Here is a 20,645-nt window from a genome sequence, read left to right on the forward strand (position 1 = left end):
CTGTGAATTCAGAAGCTGAATCAGCACAGTTGAGAACAGATGCAATAAATTTTCAAGAGCTCTGAGATAAATTTAGTGTTTTGGAATTTTTTTTATTTCTAGAACTGCAGCTAAAAAGCATCCAGCAGGTATGTTGTTGTTATGCAAATCCAAGAACTGTAATTTCCTTGAGTTATAAAAAGGCAAAATAACTCTCCTCAAAGTAAACATGCCAAACCCCCGGTTACCTAAGATTTTTGTTCTCCAAGTTATGTGGGGTTAGAACTGTAATTTATATTTCAAACAACATAAAGGCTTCATAATACCACCCTTAGCTTTTTTGTTTTGTTTTGTTTTTTTGGCACACATAATTACCAGAACAAATACAATGGGAAACTTATATTTTTTAATATATGATGGTTTTGCTTTCCCTAAATGAAATAGCATTATTGGTGCAATACAGTGGTGCCCATTATTTAAATAAAATAACTACTCTTTTCACTTAAACCTTAGCCTATTTGGTGATGAACACTATCTATAGTGCGTCATATGACTGACTTAAGTCAAAATTTGACCATGAATTTGGGAGTTTTGGACTGTTTTCTGAAGCAATGCTTACTCTTGGTTCTTAAATACTCAAAGGTCGACACTGTCAACTTGAATGTTCAATTAACCAGTTCATAATTTGTCACAGTACAAAATTACATTTTAAGCTGTAATATCTGCAATTTGAATTACAGAGATGCCCTCAAAGAACTTTTTTCTTTTGAGGTTGCTCAAAACCTCAAAATTTGGAGTATTTTGGTATGATACTTAATGGGTTAAGTTCTGTTGCTAGAGTGAAAGGATCTGTATTATGGATTACACAAGTGTATTAAATGAAGCATTTGGTATCAAGAAGCTAGGTGGAGCCTTTAAAAGGCTGAGTTTTTCACTACTTAGACATCACAAGGATCATTTTAGGCACTAACTGATTACCTAGTGACATTGTTTCAGCCTGGCAGCTCCTGCTGCAGGGAAGCCAGTATTAGCTGTTTCTCAAAGGATGAGTAGAAACCAACAGTGATCTAGAAGTGCTACAGTCTTACACAATCAGGGGCATGGAATCATATTTCAGTTTTAATTTTTATTTTTGTTGGTGCCTGTTATAGTAGGGCGTTATTGTAGCCTTAATGTGCACTAAAATAAAAGACCTATTTAAGGTGAATGTAAGTCAACGGGGAAAATGATCTAGAGATGTCTTTGCATTTTGGAGAATTCATCATGTAGCTTCATAGTTCACTTAGATAAAGTTATCTTTAAGGGAATACAAGTGAAAGACCCTAACTAAAAGTACAGACACACCCTTTTCCATTAACAAACCATTCCATAAGCAATGGCTTTATGCTTATTACTTGGCTTTTGTGGTGATCAACAAGATGCAAATGTCAGAAATTTCCCTGTGGTCGAGGCAGTCATAATTCTACTCTCCTGTGTAAGCTAAGATTACAAAAAAAATGTTCCTGAATGAGGAAAATTAGACTGTCTTGCTACCTGACTAGTTAATCTCAGCATTTAAAAGAAGTTGCATTTTTGTGCTGTTTACTCCTCTGGGAATTTGTCTGAAGTTGGTTGAAGACTTTAAAATCATATTGGAAAAGGACAGTGAGAGAGATTGTAGATACAGGTATGCACTTTTGTGGCCAAGAACATAGATAGTAATCACATAAACCTTGTTTCCATAATAGAAAAAAATATTACTTGCTTGAAATGGAAAAGTGGGCTCTCTTAATTGCTTTTAAAAAAATTATTTGGCAACAAACACAGAAATAAATGAAAATCCAAGTAGTAGCTAAATTGGAAGAATTGTATCTAAAATACAATGATAGGTGAAAGTTTCATTATAGAATCCTTTTGTTACATTAACTTTTAATGTTTTTAAACTCTCAAAATGACAATTGCTTTGTTTCTTGAGAGGGGGAGCAGAAGGCATAATTATCTTGCATCAAAAAATACCTGGGAAAATGATAAGTAGTTCTTAATTGAGTTGCTCTCACCATCATTTTGTACCAGCAAAGACTGGTTGCTCAATGATAAAGTATAAAGCTAACAGATATGATATTGAATTTTTTTCTGGCAACCAATCTAATGATTAAGCAGTCTGGATGAAAATAATCCCATTACTACTGGTCTTATTTCTTTGTGTTTTATCACACTATGAAGTATCTTCAAAGTTTCAGATTACATTAACAGTGTTGAAGTAAATTCTTCAGTTTTTTGGTTTCTTTTGATTAATACAGTCTTCTTGGTACAACAGATCAATGCTAAGTGGGGAAATATAAAGTAAAATACTTGGACAATTTTTACTCAGCCTATAATTTTTTCTAACATGTTCTTTGGTGTTACTTACACGTACTTTTCCAAATGGGTTAGATACTCCATAGTCAGCACTCACAGCCTTTTGTTTTTTTAGGAGCTTCTGGGAGGGAAGGGAGCAGCTAGTACCTTAACCAGCATTTCTGCCACACGTGATGGGCTATTTTACTGTTCTGGAGCAAGTGGGTTTCTTAGTTATCTGCTTTATCATGGCACTGACTAAAAAGAAACACCTAGACAGACACCTGTTACTAGCGTTCCTTATTTTAGAAGTGTCACTTTAGTAAATGGAAGCTAGAAACATAATATTTAAATTGAGTTAGAAATATAATATTTGAGAGTATTTTAGCATCATGTTCTTTTACAATTTGCCTCTTACTGAATATCTAATCAATATTATTTTCTTTTTTTCCCCAATGTCTTTTATTCTCACTTGCGTCTTGCCATTTGTCGTATTTATGCAAATAAAGAAGTGGGGACTAATTTCTCATTTTCAGTTGTCTAATGATTATTTGTAATTTTTCATACAGTGATTTTTAATTTTTTTTTTTTTTAAATCTGGTGATATTTTGTTTTTCTGGGAAAGCATATGTGCTTTTGTATGAGTGAGGAGGGATAGAAATACTTTTTTTTAACCTCTGGACTACCAGAGGTGGCTGGAAGCATTTTTATGTTCATGAACTTTTGGAATAAACACTACCCAAGCACTTTAGTGTTTGTAATTACTTAGACAAAAATGAGGTGTTATTTCCTGTATTGGGTATTATCTCCCTTGCACAGATGCATGTTTTTTCTCCTAAGAAATGTCAATACAAGCTGTGAAGTATGACAGAAGGATAGGTTCTATGTTAAGAATCTTCTCTGCCTAAAGCATAAGATTTGGTTAAAAAACAGTGAAAGCAAGAACATTTTCATATACAATTGTTAGGAAACCCTTGGCCTCCTGTCTAAGGCAGTGGGTTGTCTGACCCACTGCTAAAGGTGAAGAGGCACACAGATGATAGGAGAAACAAGGATTACAGATTTCTATCCTAGGACACAGGTAAAGAGCATGATCACTTGAAATGCACACCGATGCCTTTGCCACGACAGCCCAGCATCTAAATCTCCTCTTCGTATAGAGGGTAATATCCATTGAAAAACCTTGCAGCAGACACATTTTTGATGACCTTAACTTTTATGTCAGGTCCCGTACGCTGTGCTGTGTCAATTCTCCTTTGTCTACTCAGTTTCACTGAATACTTATTCCATCTATGAATATTCAGGCAGAATTGTTTGGCTGTAGTTATGATGCCACTCTGGTTTTGCTATTCTGTTGATTTGGGTAATTTTCTTCCCTTATTTACATAAAATTCAAGTATAATCTTTGCCTTATACATGGAATTTTCAGTGGACCACCTCAGATTTTGGCATATATACAGCATATGTAGCACCATGAGGAGATGTGTTACAGTTATAAGAAATGCACATACAAAATGAAGAATGCATGTGCATTACCCATGATAAATATAATGCTATTATACATTAGCCACCTCTTACAAAATTTCTGTTCATATAGAGAGTGGAAACTTTTAATTGTGTATTTATGTGAAACATCCTATCTCCTTCCTCATTTTCCAGCTCCCTGCAATATTCATTAAATGAAGTCACTCTATTCATAAACCATATTTCTCTTTCATGTCTGGTACAATATACTTACTGTACAATAGCTCTTTTATTTGCTTTTGTAGGAGCTGCTTTCTGGGGCAGGAATCATGAGAGTTTGGGTCTTTCAACTGTGTTGGAGCCTTTTTAATTGAATCTTTCCTCCTCACGTAGTTTGTTTTACTCCAGACATTCTGATGATTTAGTATTCAGGACTATGGGCTATGGGGCTGATTTAATAGCCAGTTGCTGCAGGTCCTGTTCATCTTCATTTCTGGCTGCACATTCCTGCTGTCCTTGTTCCATAACTGGTGGTTGTGTCATGTTACGTTTACCCAGTTTGGGAATATGAAATAGAAGAAAATGAAGCCTACAAAGAAGTGAAAATTGTTCAGTAGGCTAATCTTAGTGGGTTAGCACATAGTCTGATGAGGAATGTGGCATTGACTTGGGAGGGAAAATGTAGGTGGCCTAAGGGTGGCGGGAGGGAGGGAAGGACAACTGCTTTTCTCCAGTAGCAAGCTACTAGGTGGGCATAAGAGAACTGCAAAGCTTGTGTGCTTGTTAGCTTCATATGGGTCTTGTCTTTTAAAGGTGGAGTTCCCCATAGATTGGGGAAATGTCATGGAGCCCAGGTGATTCTGTGAAGGAGCAGAAGAGGGAATTGAATAACTAGGGAGGATGGCTGAACAAATTAGGAGGAAACAGACCATATGAATACACTGAACATGAGAGTGAGAAAAGATAGGAAATGGAAGGGGGTGGGATGAAAAAGATTAGCTACATTGCCAGCATATGTTCTTTCATTTTTATTTTATTTTTGTAATAGTCCCTACTGTCAAATGGTTACCTGGAATCTGTACGTTATTATTTTAAAAGAAAGGTTCTAGTGATGGTGGTTTCTAAGAGTATAACCAAAGAATGAGAAAGAGTAAATGCAAGAAAATAAAACTTGCTATGTAATGAGTATGTATGCTTTGCAGTGTCTGACTCAAACGTCTAGTACTTGATCTTGGGTGTGTTACTTAGGCATGGATTTGCCAGAGAGTTAAAGCTGTCCTTAGCGCCACTATTGACACTGGCTCCTGTGCCATGAACTCCTTCATTAAGAAGGAGCTACACTCCAGTTTGACAGGCACTGACTGTGCCTCTACTGATGTTTGTATGAGTGGAGAGGTAAATGGATGATTGTGACATATTCCTACGGTCAGGTATCTTATATCAAAGAAAGGAATTCTGAATGATCGTAAGTTCCCATGTTCCTTTTGGTGCACTAGTGCAGAAAAGCTGCTCTGTGTTGTTGATAACAGAATTCATCCTAGAAGCTTAAATAAGTGGAAGCAGTCTCTTCTGGAGACATGAGAGATGGTTCATAGAACTGAAAAGGAAGGGTAGTTTCAGTTGTAGGTTACCCTTGAAGAGAACATGTAGAAGCAAGTATACTTAGGCTAGTTAGGAAGAGAAAAGGTTTATGATGCAGACTCTGATAGTTTTGTAGGGATGGAATTGGGGGCTTTTGTGTAATTAAGGATATTATTTCATTTGAAGGAGAAGAAAAGAGAGTTGGGATAATTTCCATGACTGGATATACTGGGATTTCTCAGACTGAAATGTGTGTGCACGTGCATGCTCTATGAAATGCATACAGACACTCTGAAACACTGGGACAATCCTGAGAATCCTATGTGTGCTGGACAGAGAGATCCCATATAAATGTGGCAGGTGTTGTGTGTTCCTGTTCAGACACATTGTGTTCATTGCACCTGTCCCTTGCAGTTGTGTGTGACATGCTCCATTCATCCAGTGTGCTCCATGCATTCTGGAGACTCTTGTCCTTCCCGTGTCATGAGGACAAAGCAGAGATGTCCAGGGAAATGCAAGCTGAGGAGGAGACCGAGGTTTGCAGATGCAGAAATTCCTCTGGTGTGCCATATGAACCATCACCCATAATTGTGCTGAGGACATACTTTTGCATGATATAAAAACCCCAGTTAAAAAATTTAAAAAGGGGTTTCAGAGCTCCTCCTAAGTGTGTCATGGTTCAGAATAATGCCATTTGATAGTAATGCCTGTAGTCTAATATAAAGTATAAGACAGTGAAGCTATTTGGAGACAAAGGCAGGATGTAGACTTGGCAATAAGGAAGAATGCAGAGAGATAAACACAAAAAAGAAGACTAAATTACTAGAGTAACAGATTTAATCTTGATTTCTTATTCCCTGAAAGAGGAATACCTGAAAGAAAAAGACAGCAGGGGAGAAAAAGAAACTAAAGAGAATTTATTTTATTCTCTGTTTCCCTGTGATAATAGAAAAAGATTAGAAAAATGAAGTTGGCCAAAATGAAGATCTACTTAACATTTACTTAAACACTGAATAAAAAATTAACTAGTAAGGAGAGGAAATAAAATATACAGTAGTTATGATACTAAAAGTGATAGTTAGTTATCTGGCGACAGTTCCTGCTTCTGCTGATGCTGTCCTGCTGCATTATCATGTATTATTTTGTGCTTGTGTTTCCTCTTCCTTTTGTCTTGTTTGTCTGCATAGAGCCTGCAACCCCTCTGGCTCCTATGGTCTTCACATGGTTTAGGAGTTTTCACAGCAAGGCTCTGAGCTCATTCTGGGCTTTCTTCTTTCTCTTCTTTCTTTGTGCTGCCTCAGTGCCTGGTTGTGCTATTAATCCCATTAATTGGTGTCATACAATCAAGAAAAAATTGATTTCTCCCTCTTTCTCTGCTGCTTAGTGTGGCAATTCAGAGAGCTGACAAGTCTCAAGGCTGCAGCACAGTCCATGTGAGCATGCTGTATTCCCACAGGGAGCCCTGCTGCATTTGGCGAGATCCTGATTTACGAGAGGAAGGCCTTCACTCATAACCAGGCAGATTTAGTATAATGTTAAATAAAGAGCAATCAAATCATCAGGAAGCTTTAATTGGGCAATTGATGTCAGGGTTGGAAAGTTACTTTGCAGTCTTGGAAACAAAAAATGTACACCAGTGACTCACAGACATTGTTCTCTAAATAAAAAAAACATTAGAAAATCAGATTGATAATGCTTTGGCTGCTATTAAAAATAGATCTACAGGTCAAAAACCCTATCATCATCTAAAATCACCCAGATTCCAGCTTCTAGAAATAAAGTGTTTTTTAGTTAACTAAGCCACTGCAGTCTTGATGGTAGAAGTGTCTGATGAGAAATGAAGGGTCTAACTCTAGTTCTAGGTATAATTAAATTATCTGTCCTTAATAATTACTGTTGCTACCCATAGAAAGTCTCTGATTTTTAGTACAGAAATACCTCTTTAAATATCCTCCTGAGGCTCTAGCTTTCTTGTAAAATATAGACTTTTAGTCCTTTGTTTGGAAACCTGAGCCAAAGGACAGCTCCTGGATGTTGCAGATTATGTCCCTGGTGGGCTAGTGAGGACATGGTGACTAGATCCATAGTGACAGTTTATGGAGGGGATAGTCAAAGTGCAAATGACACTTTCCAGAAACATACCAGTTCTGTGTATGTGTTAAAAATTACCTTGCTTGGGCTAGAAAGTGACTTTAGTAAGTTGATCCATACAATATAATTATTATTTGTATTTTTGGTACACAGAGACTGATATTTTTTTTTTATTTTGTAATTGTGGTTTGCATTATTTTAAAATGGCTTTAATAGTGCCATTATATGTGTAGTTTAGCTAATCTAGAACTTACAGAGTGGAAAGTGTATCCAGCTTACATAAGCTAGTATTTATTGAGCTGTCCCATTATCTCAGATCTACTTTATTTGTGGGCATGATGGAAGAAGTGTCAGCCTTAAGCCTGTGCAATCAATGCACTTGGCCTCAGAGGTCAAATAGTGGTGTCCAACATCATCTCGGTTCAGAGCCATTGACACAGTTCTCCATTTTCAACTGCTCTTTAGAGCTACTGTGAGTTCTTTCACGTTACTTCTTTAGGTGAGGTTTTTTTAAGGACTTGGGCATGCAAGTTAGTTCTAATGAAACAAATAATGGCATTAGATCTCTCTTCTGTTAAACATGGGTGTGGATGTAATCCACTATGTATCTGCTGTATGTGGTCAACAAAGTTTGGTATTTTTCCTCCTACAGTTCAACTGTATGTTCACTTCTGCTCATCAGTTGTCTTTTGCTGAAGAATTATTTTCTGGGCATGGTTATAGAACATCCTTCCTCTAAGGAGAAGGTTTTCCAGTGACACTTTGTGTGCAGAAGTTTTATGGGGATGTATTCTTCCTCATGGTGCTTTGCAATAGGCAATGCAATTGTGGAAAGCAGGGAAGTAGAGTGAGAGGTTTTTGTCTCTTATCATGGTAATCAGATATCTCTCTTTGATTTATGACATCCAAATGCACTTGTGCACTGTTCAAAGCTTTTTATTTTTGCCTTCTGTTTTTTTCTTTTCTTTGTGACTCTAGTACCTAAACCTGGGTGAGAAAAAGAACATTCAAGTAACAATTCCACACAAGATGTTGTAGTTGTGTCTAGGCACAGGGAATTGATTTTTGGTTGTGGAAATAAGTTAATGCTGTACTGTCCTGATACACAGGACATTTTTGACATTACATACTGTAGGATTACAATAAAATACCATATTTATTGAATGAACAAACCTAAATATTATTTAGGTATCTGTGCTGTTCTGGCTATGACTACTGAATTATGCCTGACGTTTTATGTCTTTCTATGGCTTCTGGGGAATATGGTTGTGTCTCTTTTCAGGGTAGATTTCAAAATTTTCAAACAGAATATTACGAATATTATCCTTCCTATGTATAGTCAAATCAATTGTCTGCTGCAAATCTCTATTATCTTCATATTGCATTTTCATCTTCTGGCTGTACTGAGGAAAAGGTGCCCTATTGTGACAGAAATTGTCTGGACATACTGCAAAGTAGACCTGCCTGATGAGTTTTGAGTCTTCCTCCAAGGTACACCACAGCCAGTAAATGAGGTGAACAAGTAAATCTGTGGAGAGGATCTTGGACCATGCATTTTCAGCAGGGTAATCTTGGTGCCTGCTTTGCAAGCATAGGTTTTCTGTCATAGGAGCAATCATCTGAGCAGCATGGTGTTCATCTTCAGGATGGGCCTGGGCTCAGACCTCAGCCTTGTGTGTGTGTGTTTTGAAACGCCAACCCTGAAAGGCCTGATTTCTGGGAGAATCCCAGATGGCAGCCTGGGAGTACTTCCCCAAATTGCAGCCATGTTTAGATGGAGACAGGCAGTGACTGTAACTTCTCAGAGCTGAGGCAGAGCAATAAACCTGGTAGTGCCATTGGGAAGCAGTCTGGGGACCCTGGAGAGTGGCTGGAGACATGTAGCACATGGCTACCTCTGCACTCAGTGTTCACATTTTCTTTCCCTTGTAATTTTGCTGCTGTCTCCCCTGCCTGATCCTTCACAATTCATATGGTGCTCTAAACCTGTGTACTTCGAGCCTGTTGCGCTGTGTAGGTCAGAATAGACACCCGCACATCTTTTTCCTTATGTGTTTCTAATCTTCAGCTTTAATTTTTTTTTTCTTTTTAGTCTGACTGTGATTGAATCATCATTCTCAGAAGTTTCTTCGCCTTAAGTAGCAGAAATATCTATTTTAATTTGACTTGAAATAGAGATAATCCATGAAGGCAGAGAATGTTAGAAATCTGTCTGAACTTTGCAAAAAATGTTAAGAGAAAAAAAATTGAAGCATTTTCTTTGTCATGTTGGTTGCTGATCAGTAACATCAGAGAGGTAGTTTTGGCTTAACTGGTGGATGATTCAAATCCATGTGGAAGCTATCAAAAGTGGATTTTGCTTCCAATTGAAGTGGAATTATTAAGGTGTCTTCCTGACTGGGGCTGAAGATAGATTCAGGTGCACTGATATATTTTAGAAATGAAATAGTTGCCAGTATCATGTGGTAATATTTAATAGATGACATTACACAAAATGGAGGAAGATCTCTGGCGTATAAAAACAAATTAGTGAATATTTCTTTTTTATTAGTTAATGTGGTTATTTAGATATTTACTAGAATATTATTAATTCCTGCATTTATATTCAAGTTTTTTATATCTGTGAACTGATGGCTTCTGCATGGCAAAAGATTATTTTATTCTTCCATTTAAAGAGACCAATTCTTTCATTCCAATTTCATTGTGGGTTTCTTTTTTTTTTAATAGTAAAGTTCAAGTGTGTTAATTAAGCAAAACCTTCATCTATAATTAAATGGACACAGGTTGATATAACTTAATATAAAAGTGTTACTTGTAATAGTAAAAGGATTTTCCAGTTGCAGTTAAAGAATCACTGAGTATAAGCTGTGTTGAGCCAAACTGAACATGACTAAGTGTTCTCAAAAGCATTTGAGAGCTTGAAGAGAGTCTGCAGTGGTGGCTATGCTGACAAGATACTGCACATCTTGTGTTACCTGTGACAGGCAAATCAGTGCTACCTTTCCAGTGGGGCGGGGCAGGGGGGGAAAATAGAGTATAACTAACTTTAAATCAATCAAGCAACTGCTTGCATGTGAAATAACCTCTTTGTCTTCTTAAAATGCTTTTAAAAAAGCACTTTATTTAAAGAGTCCAGGCACAATTGCAGTATATAAATTCTACAACTATAAAAAACCTGTTTGTATTTTTCTGTGGTGAAAATTAATTTCCAGATTTTTCCATGGCAATAAATTCTGACCTTTCCATTCAGAAGTCTCTGTTGTATTGTTGCATATTAAACATTTAGATCTATTTAAAAAGATGATTACAACATTGGTATGAAGTCTTATGAGACCAAGTCAATCTCTCACAGGTAAATAACAGGAAATTAAGATGTGTATCTGAATAGATATTAATCTATTCAAAGTGTATGAATAAAACTTGTAATTATGCTGCATATTGCTCATAGTTTTTTAGTTGCTGTACTAAAGAGCACTTCCAAATGACAGGATTTAAGTAAATTCTAACAACCAGGGAGTGTCTGTTAACTTCTTTGACATTTGTTTAGTGAACATTACTGGAGTAAACTCAGGGTTAATTTATGTAGGCAGCTTAAGTCAAGGTAATTAAATCTGTGTTAGAACTTCCACACCCTGGACTTTGCTAAATCACATTCTCCATTTTGTGTCACTGCAATTGCTGGTTATTATTTGAAATTATTAAAAATTCTAGGTCAAGATTTAAAAAAAAAATGAAAGCAATTTTTATAATAATTTTAATGTATAGAAATTGCACAGAATATTTAATAACTTTGGCTATACACATTGGGCAGTAGAATGTTTTGAAACATCATCTCACATTTATCTGTATAACTTGAGTAAATCTAATGGTGTAGTAATGCAAAGTTACTGGAATAGTGGGGGGAGTGTTTGGGAGGAGAAAAAAAAGCACCTGGGAGGTGCGGTGGTTGCTACACACATTTTTAAAATGTGTATTATCAAAGTTTTTCATGGGATGCAATTGAAAGGATTTCCAATCTTCAAAACATTTATTTACTTTTTTTTTTTGGTAGGCATCCAGAAAGAAGAAAGGAAGTGTTTGTAATTCTACAGTCACAGAGCAGTGATCTAATTCATCAAGGCATTTTAAGCATGCCCATGGCTTTGTAATTATTTACTTGTCAGGCATAAAGAATATCTAAGCATAAGGACTTTGCTGAGTCAACTGCTTAATATACCAAGTGTTTTTTTCATATATGGCCTGATCAGCACTCATAAACCCTTGATAACCCTTTCTGTAGTGGTACTGTACTGAGTCTGACAGGGACTGGATTTTCTTCACAGCGAGTGCCTACCTGTATGTTGGTGGATTTCAGATTTTTGACTGAAACAATGTTGGTACACCAGACTTTTAGCTGTTACTCAGCAGTGACTGTACAAGCTCAAGGCTTTCTCTGTTCTTCTCTCTGATCATCAGCAAGCAGTCCAGGGGTGGGGACAGGCTGGGAGGGGACACAACTGGAACAGCTGACCTAACCTGGGCAAAGAGATATTCCTTACCATATAATGTCATGTTCAGCAATTAAACCTGGGGAGTAAGTTTTCTGAAATAACTGTTGCTTGCAGACTGGCAAGGCAGTGGGATGTGCTGAGTGATTGCCTTGATATCACTTATTCTTTGATTGTCTTTTTTTCTTTTCCGTTTACTGTGGGTATTAAGCTGTCTTTATCTTGACCAATGTATTTTTCTTGGTTTTTCTCTTTTCATTTTTTCCCTCATCCCATTGAGGATGGAAATGAGTAAGTGGCTGGTGTGTACTTAGCTGCTGGTTGGGGTCAGCCTACCAGAGGTAGCCACAAAAATACCTGCTACCTTAGTTTCTAGCATTACCCTTCCTCAGAAAAAAATTGTGTCAGACAGGTTGAAGCTAAGTCAGTGAAGCTTAAACTGGAAATGAGATTTTTTTTTTTTAACAGTTGCAGTAATGAATCATTGCACATGGTGGAGCAAGTGATTTCAACTTAGACCTTGAAATTGAAATAAGATCACTTCAGCTGATCAGAGAAAGATCAGCTCCAGCCTATTGAGTTAGCTTTTAGGTAAGGCAGTGATGTGCAGTCAGTGTTGTTTTATGGCTGTAATTTAAGTCCAGGTTGTAATAGTCTTTCCTAGTCTTTATCTATGAGTATTTATTTTGATGTAAATCTACAGACCTTTCAGAAAACCAGCAGTTTTCATTTTCTTTGGCTGAACTGTGAAGTGCATGCCTGAGGGCAGAATTTTGGTGGTTGATAGAGTAGATGGAAACTGAGGAAGGCTGAGCTGTGCTTCAGGCAAACCTTACAGTGTTTCTGCAATAACAAAAACAGCCCTCACTTGATAAATCCTTGCTGAGTTCAGATAATGATATGGTAGACATAATTCCACAAGTGTGAGATTGTCATGCAGAGATACATAATTGCAGGAAGAAGTATAACCTATCATAGGAAATCTTTGTGATTTGAAAACTAAACTAGGGGAGGAAACGTGGTAACTGCTGCCATGATTGGCATCACTGAGAGCATGTGTTTAACCTTTTCTTCTTCTACAGAAAATTATTTAATGTTTTAGAGTAACCTAGTAGCAGTGACTTCTCTCTTGACAGCATTCTCAGAATGCTTGAATGGGAGAACAGAAATATTTCAATAAAGCCACAGATTGAAGGTGTTTGAAGCTATTTTATAAACTCAGGAGCGGTAAAATAGTTTAGGGACAATGATATTTGAAATATTAAGATTAGGAGGGGAAAAAACCTCAAAGGATGAAGTAAGTGAAAAGATACCCCAAGTGGTTCAGATAGATACTGCATGTTATAATGTGTGTGGTGGATTTTGATAAAGTGTCATTAACTTAGCGAAACTTTGAAATTGTCCACCAGACCCCATCCATTCCTCATTAAGATTGATGGTGCATATTTTATCAAGTATTACATGCGTGAGTTGGAATTATTTCAGACAGAGACAGTTCATCCGAGTCAGGAAAGTGATAATATGATCTGCAAAGGATTAATGGAGTCTGGCAGGAGTCTGCTGTTTCCATTCTGCTCTCCAGAGTCCCCCTAAAAAATGGTTAGTAACATAGCCCCCAAAATTGGACTTTTCCTATTGAATTGGTACAGATATTTAGTAGATGAACACTTAAGAAAGACAGCTATTCAATGATGTTTGTTTTCAGACTTCCTCCTGTTATTCTTGTTCTATGAAATGATACCTGTGCCACTAGTCATATACCTTAGATTTTGCAGCAATGCCACTTTGAGGGGAATTTCGTTTATACCAAAGCATCAGAACCAAAATATCAGCTTTGTACTTTCATTTTACTTCTATGTCCAAAGTAATTTCTCTGTGGGTTGTGTTCCCATGCTGTGTGCTACAGTCTTGTGATATTAAATTTAACTGCACAGCTGTCTGAAATGGCGCCAATGAGGCTTTGAAAAAAGAATGTGTTGATTGAAAATTTTTTAGTCTATTCCAGATAAAAGTCTGAATGTTTTCATAAGCAGGTTGAATATGACTATTATTTGTTCTCAACTGTTACTGTACCATGGTTTGTTTGAAGCAAACAGTATGGTACAGGCATGTGAATTTTAGTTATGTGGGAATTTGTGTAGGATTGAGTAATTTATGTTACAGGGAGATGTGATGATCGTTTCATGAATGTAAAATATGTTGAAGTCCTTATAATTCATGGTTTATAATGTGTTGTTACTAATTTTAATTAAAATTGCTGAAGAATGTTTAAAGCCTGGCTATTTTCCAGAAGAAGGATGCTGGTATTTTTCATTTATTTCCATTAAAAATTATCTTTTTTTGATAGAAGCAGTCATTTAAGCAGTCATTTCTGCTCTCATTTAAGAATTGCACACTCTTAATTTAGGCACTAAGAATAATGTCAAAATATACTTTAATTTTTTTTTATTTTTGTTTCCTTGCTTTGTTACTGCAGTAATCAGAATGGAATTCTAACCAAAAAGTGTCAGTCATTTAAAAAGTTTCTTAAACCTTCTGTCCTTCTGCAAGTTTTCCCTCAATTTTATATCTTCTTTGTTCACTTACAGCCTGTGTGAAGGGGTTAGCAAGTTTGAATTTAGGTGTCTGTCTGAGTTTCCAAGCTTCTCTGTAGTCAGTCCGTATATTTCTAATAAGTCAGTGGAGCCAGGAGAGCAATTCTTATCTTAGGTGGACATACTCTGGCTGGTCAGCTGGGAGACATTTAGCCCCTCATGACTTCTTTATTGACAAAGTCACTACTGACATCACTGTGCAGACTTGCTGTATTTATTTGTATTGAAACTTCTAATTTAATCCATGAAAAAAAGAGCATAATGCAGCCAGAATCTGTGTATGCTGAGTGCCATTGTCTATAAAAGTCCGTACAGTTAAAATGTGATTGTTGTGTAGTTACCATTGCCAATTACAGGGCAAGATAGACTGTCTCTTAATTAACTTAATAACCTGATAGGTACATTTAGACAGGCTAATTAGGACATTCTTGTAATTGGGCCTATGATTCATAGACTGTGAAGACTGTTTCATTTGTATTAAATGCATGGACAGTTACAAGGAAATTAAAATTTGAGCCTTCATTGAATAACTAATAGAGGACCTCAGGATAGCACAATAGTGAAAGATATAAAGAATTCTTTATAAATTATTATTTATAAATTCTGTATCTTCTTTATAAATCATTCATATATTACACCACTACTTTAGACTTAGTGTTTTTTTCAAGATCTTTTGCAGCCTCATTACATGTGCATAAATCTCTCTTGGAAATATCCACAAATGAACTTTTACAAGGTTTATTGTTTTTTTTTAACAATCTAAGTAACAGTTCAATAAAACTAGTGAATGTAGGAGCATAGGAAGGTACCTTTACAAAGTATGAAGAACTGGTTTGCACAGTTCCAAGGTAAAATCTTTGAAGCAGTTAACTGAAAGAGCTTATACCCACTTGCTGTTCTTTCTCATTCTGCCTTCAATCAAGGCAGAGCCTGATTTGGGGCAATATAATTGGGAAGCAGCAGAAACTGATATATTCATCTGAGTGCTCTAGTCTGTAGTAACTATGGAAGTTTTGGCCCCTTTTCTGTGCTCCAGTGTGTCTTGAGGATACACAGGGAATTCATAATTACTGACTTCTGAACAGCTTGTTACTTGTTACACAGCTGGGAGGAATAGACTGTGTGGAGTCCACCGATAGAAAAGACAAGGGTATAGAGTGAAAGGAAGACATAGCAGTGGAAAGAAGATAGGAGAGAGATTATGGTTAGTGAGCAGTTTGTTTGGCAGGATGGAGACCCAATCTGCCACGGCTTTTTATTTGTTGTTAAAAGCCATATTATGCACAGGACAACAGACTTGTCTTATTTGAATTGTAGAAAACTTAGAAATTTAGCTAGAAGTGTGAAAAGTATAATTAATATTTTTAAGATGCTTGTCTGTAGGTGTCTTGCATTTCTGTTTTTATGAAGAATTGAAACTAACCTGATGATTTGTTAGTGAAAAAATGAATTTCAGCTTCAATGATCTTGTGCCATATTTGTTCTGCTGTTAATGCAGAGGTGTCTTCAGTGAGACTAGTTAGTCTTTTCCCTTTTCTTTTTCTTGTGAAACCTCGCCTACTTAGCACATTGTGAGTCAGATCAGACTGCTGCTAACCAAAAAGGAATTTTATTTTTGTACCTTGTATGCTTCAGTTTTTCTTATTTAATACATTCACTTTTGTTCTTTTTTTAAAAGACATTTCAAACGTGTGAAAGTGTATTTAGAGTACCATGTAGTATGTTATTCCTACTGTCTATTAAGATGTCACCTGAGCAACAGATGACATCATCAAATAAGCTTTTCGACTTCAATCAGAAGTTGAAGTTAGTTTTGCTAGAGAATGGTGCTAGTATGAGAATACCCTTTAGTTGATATTTCTAATCTGCAGTATCTTTTCACTTCCAGAGAAGTGTATGTGTTTTTACTTAAAAAATTAGGAAAGTGCTCACTATGTACAGTTAATGTTGGTGTGAAGCTTTGTGGGCTTTTTTTTTATGTGTGTGGCTTGGGTTTGGGCTTTATTTTTGTTTTTCTTGCCCCTCCAACTCTTCCACCTCATGGCATAGCCAAGCAACTGAAGGCAGGCAGCTAACATATTTCCATGTAATTGCCAATTTGCTGGGGATGACAAAAGTCTCAAAGGAAGCGTGAGCTTGAGGAGCACAGGTTGAGAGCTGAGCAGATGGAGTTGAGTCCTTTAATGAACTGGGTCGCAGAAACTGGTAGAAGGGCCAAGGAGCTGGGATCCTGCTTCTGGGGTGTCTTGACTGTGTGTGAAGCAGAAGGATATGGAAGAGAGATAACACCTTCAGCATGTGAATGGCAATTTATACAGAGTATACATCTGAAGACAGTGATATTAGAGGGGTGGTGTTCTTTGCACCTTGTCTAGAATTCAGAAACTCCATAGAAAGTGGTAAATTGGAGACTGCTTCCAAACCTTGCTTGAAGTAGCTTGAGAAGCAGATCCCTTAGAGTTTTTCTTCCCTTTTGCAGCAGAATACTTGTAATAAAGAGCTTTGCCTTCCTTAAATGGCAGATTTTGAAACCTGAGATGCCTTTGTGTTCATTTTAAGTTGCATTTACTTTTAATGACATTTCTGAGAGTGCTTGAGGCAAGTTAGTTTGAGGCTTATTACACAAATAAGTAGCTTTTTTTCTGAACTTCACACTTGTCAGTTTGAGGATTTCAGCAATGTTATATATTTTTTCCTTTTTTTTTTTTTTTTACTTTAGGTGTACAGGATTGGTACAACACATTCATTATTCCAGATAAAAGTAGCCTCTATCTACAGTTCTTTAAAATATTCTAATTGCTGTCTCAGTATAGGACTGATTATTCTCTGAGACAGCACAGAGAATAATTGATATTCTCTATATACCTCAGGTCTTATTATCAATATAACAGTAGATATGAAAAGTGGTCCTTTTTAATAGGATCTAATTTCACATCACCTTGATCTTTAGGTTTTTTGCTTCGTGTCAGAAGAGGTAAGGAATCCTGTAATGTGTTTTATTTTATTAGATGTCTTGCTGTTACTTAAAGACCATTTCTTCCTGCTACAACAGGAAGTGATGCAGTTATGACAACAGTCAATTAGCATTTGTCTTACATTGATATGTAGGCATTCTAAAATTTCTCATTTTTCTTGATTACCTTTTTCAGTACTATGTTAAGATCACAATGTATTACTAATCTAAGACAAAAATGATTTTCAAACCATGTTTCTGAGAAATTATTTAAAGTACAAGTCAGATGTAACAGACTGGCACTTTTCCTTTGGTAATAGAATCTTCTGCAGTGGAATTACTACAGCTATTGTGGTCCATTACAAGCACTAGATTACATCTTTCCATTGTCACTAATTCTGCATTTCTGCGGGGGAATGAATAAAGGTTTGCTCTTAGTGTTGCCAAGCAACTAAAATACGAATTACTCTAATTTCTGAATTTTTCTTGTGAGATGTATGTCGGAGGGTTTCTCCTACCTTCATAAGAGGCAGTCTAGATGAAGTTACACTCCATAGCTTCTACAATTCTAAGATTAGTAAGTAGCTTAATTTCTCCCTGTGGAGTTCCAGTTCAAAACCAAAGATACCCAGGGTTTTTTATTTCACTGTGGCTAAGTATCAAAAATGACATCACAGAAGATTGTCTTCACAAGACGTGAGATTTGGCATATTTTCTCCTTTTTGTGGACAAAGAGAACCTGCTGTGCCTTAGTAATCCTGTGTGCAGTTATTCATGTTTGCTGCTATTTGGTATACTTCCTCTAAAGTATCTTTTCCCAACTGGTGGTAATGCTAAGTAACTACTGACGTTTTTAAATTTTTTTATTAATTGAAAGTGTGTGGAAAAGATCAAGTGGGGATGGACTTAAGTGTGTGTAAATTGTGTTAAGGTTTATGCTTGGGGATAGGTGAAGAGAGGATATATGCTCTGAATAACTTGGTTTAGTCGGTGGTTTTGTTTGTTTTTGGTTTTTGTTTTGTTTCATTTTGTTGGTTTTGTTTGTTTGTTTTTATTTTTTTCTCATTTTGTTGTACATTCCTGTAATTTTCTTTCGTGGAGCTTTTTAATTTTGCAGCAGCAGCCACAGATCTCCTGTAGAACTACATTGGTTTCAGGGTCACCTCACCTGCCCTGAGTCATTTCCTCTCAGCGCCCATGCGCAGAGCAGAGCCACAGCTTCTTTCTGGCTTCCTGATATGTTTTATGCCTAGGAAGCCAGAAAGAGCCCCAGCAGCAATAACAGAGAGTGTTTCTTTTTCTGCAGTCCTGCACAGCCAAGGTGCAGAACAGCTGTTGGATAGTACCAATGCCTGGCATAGAAGATGCTTTCCTGTTGGCATTGGCTTTGTATCTGTGTCTGCATCAACATAATAAAATATTTGTCTGTTTTGATACTATGGTATTTTTGAGGACTTGCTTTAAAACCTGTCTACCTGTTTGATCAGACAGAACTTGGGGTTCCCAGATATGAATGCATATTTGAACCAGACAATTGTCGATGTCTGGATGAGATGAAAAATTCCCAAACTTTCTTAGCATTCCAATGAGAGGAAACTTGGATGTATTGGTTAGAGAAAAGCTACTTGCAGCTCTGAGGATGTGCTGGTTCTAAGTGGTTAAATGGACAGTATTACTGTTTGGGGTAAATTTGAACAGGTAATAGGGACTGGCTTTTTTTTACCTATGTTCCAGTGGATAAGAGACTGTATAGGCTGAGAGCACTCCAGATATGAGCATTTCATAGGACAAAGCTAGCAGCAGTTTGAGGAGGTGGATGTTCCAGCTATTCTCTTAAAATTTGAAAACAAACCTCATTTTCTTTTGGTAAATACAGGATTAGTTTAGGTGCAATGTCTCACTAATTTTTTGTTTTGGTTTAATTTTTTAAAGGAGTTGATGACTAAGCTGATAACGGAGACACCTGACCAGCCAATCCCATTTCTAATTGATCATCTTCAGTCCAAGCAGGGAAACCGTGGTCAGCTTCAGAGAACATTGTCTGGCTCTGCTGCCCTCTGGGCAGAGAGTGAAACATCAGGTATGTTACGTTTTGTGTGCTGGAAAGGGCTGGTCTCCAGTATAATATTCCAACACTTATGTCCATGATTTCTTGGATGGACATGCACCTACAGAAATGTACTGCTCTATGCTTTTGAGCATGCAGAATAAATCCTATTTGTCCAGCAGATACTGAATTTAATATACATTGCTGTGTCAGCTCAGCCTATGTATAGATCGTGTGGGTATGGATCAGAGTTACAGAATGGAAACAGTCCCAGTCTCAGTGAGAGAGATTCCCTTGCTGTCCTCTAGCTTTGTTTTCCGTTTCCCTCCCATGGTGTATTTGTGCCCGAGATTAACCTCTACTGAGGTATTTTCTTTAATAATGCGTATTTTTATATATCTGTCATCCTAACCCTTAAAGAGGTGCTGTGCTTCATAACTCCAGTGTGAATAATTTATGATTGTAAATCTTCCGAAGCATTAAAATAATATTCTGAAATAGTATCTGCTGTGTTTGTAAAGTAGAAGTCTTGGTTTTCTTATTCTGCTGCAAGCTACTATTACAATATTAGTTTTGTATTTAAAAATTGGCTAATGATCTGTTTCAGACTATAGAGCTTAAATAGTTGCTGATAGTCAAAGTGTTAATTTACTGACAAGTCAGCGAACCATTTATATCAAATACAGTTTTAGCACAGCCAGTAAAACATGGACATAATATGGACATTAAGGAATTTTTCATGACAAAAATAGACTTTTTGAATGAAAAACATATTAATTTCTAAGTTTTTATATTTAAAAAGTGGAATAAATATGATAAATATAAAAGAAATCAGAAATAGGAGAAAATAAGAGCTGTCTTTAATTGGATTGATATACCTTGGGGTTTTTTTGATTAATTATTTTTTGAGTCTTTGAAAAATGACCTTAAAAATGTTATGATTATCTAATTTGATTCTTTTGACAGAAAATAAAGGAACAAGAAGAGATTTTAGAAATTATGATAAGCCTTGGCAGGTAAATGCAAAAAAGCCTAAAAAGTCAAAGAGTGACCTTGCTGTGTCCAACATTTCTCCACCATCACCGGAGTCCAAGTCATGTAAGAAAGCTTTACTACATTAATAATTTGTGCAT

General features: G+C 36.5%; 1 protein-coding gene across 1 annotated transcript in view; it reads left to right on the forward strand.

Moving 5' to 3' along the window:
• The window catches only part of C1H8orf34 (chromosome 1 C8orf34 homolog), a 139,658-nt gene that overhangs the window by 4,121 nt on the left and 114,892 nt on the right, over positions 1-20,645 (forward strand). Inside the window, exons 2-3 of the mRNA XM_062502207.1 lie at positions 19,398-19,545; positions 20,479-20,610. Of these exons, the coding sequence (XP_062358191.1) occupies positions 19,398-19,545; positions 20,479-20,610 (280 nt within the window). The remainder of the gene's footprint in view (positions 1-19,397; positions 19,546-20,478; positions 20,611-20,645) is intronic.

Source organism: Cinclus cinclus, chromosome 1, assembly GCF_963662255.1.
Source record: "Cinclus cinclus chromosome 1, bCinCin1.1, whole genome shotgun sequence".
Classification (NCBI taxonomy): Eukaryota; Metazoa; Chordata; class Aves; order Passeriformes; family Cinclidae; genus Cinclus; species Cinclus cinclus.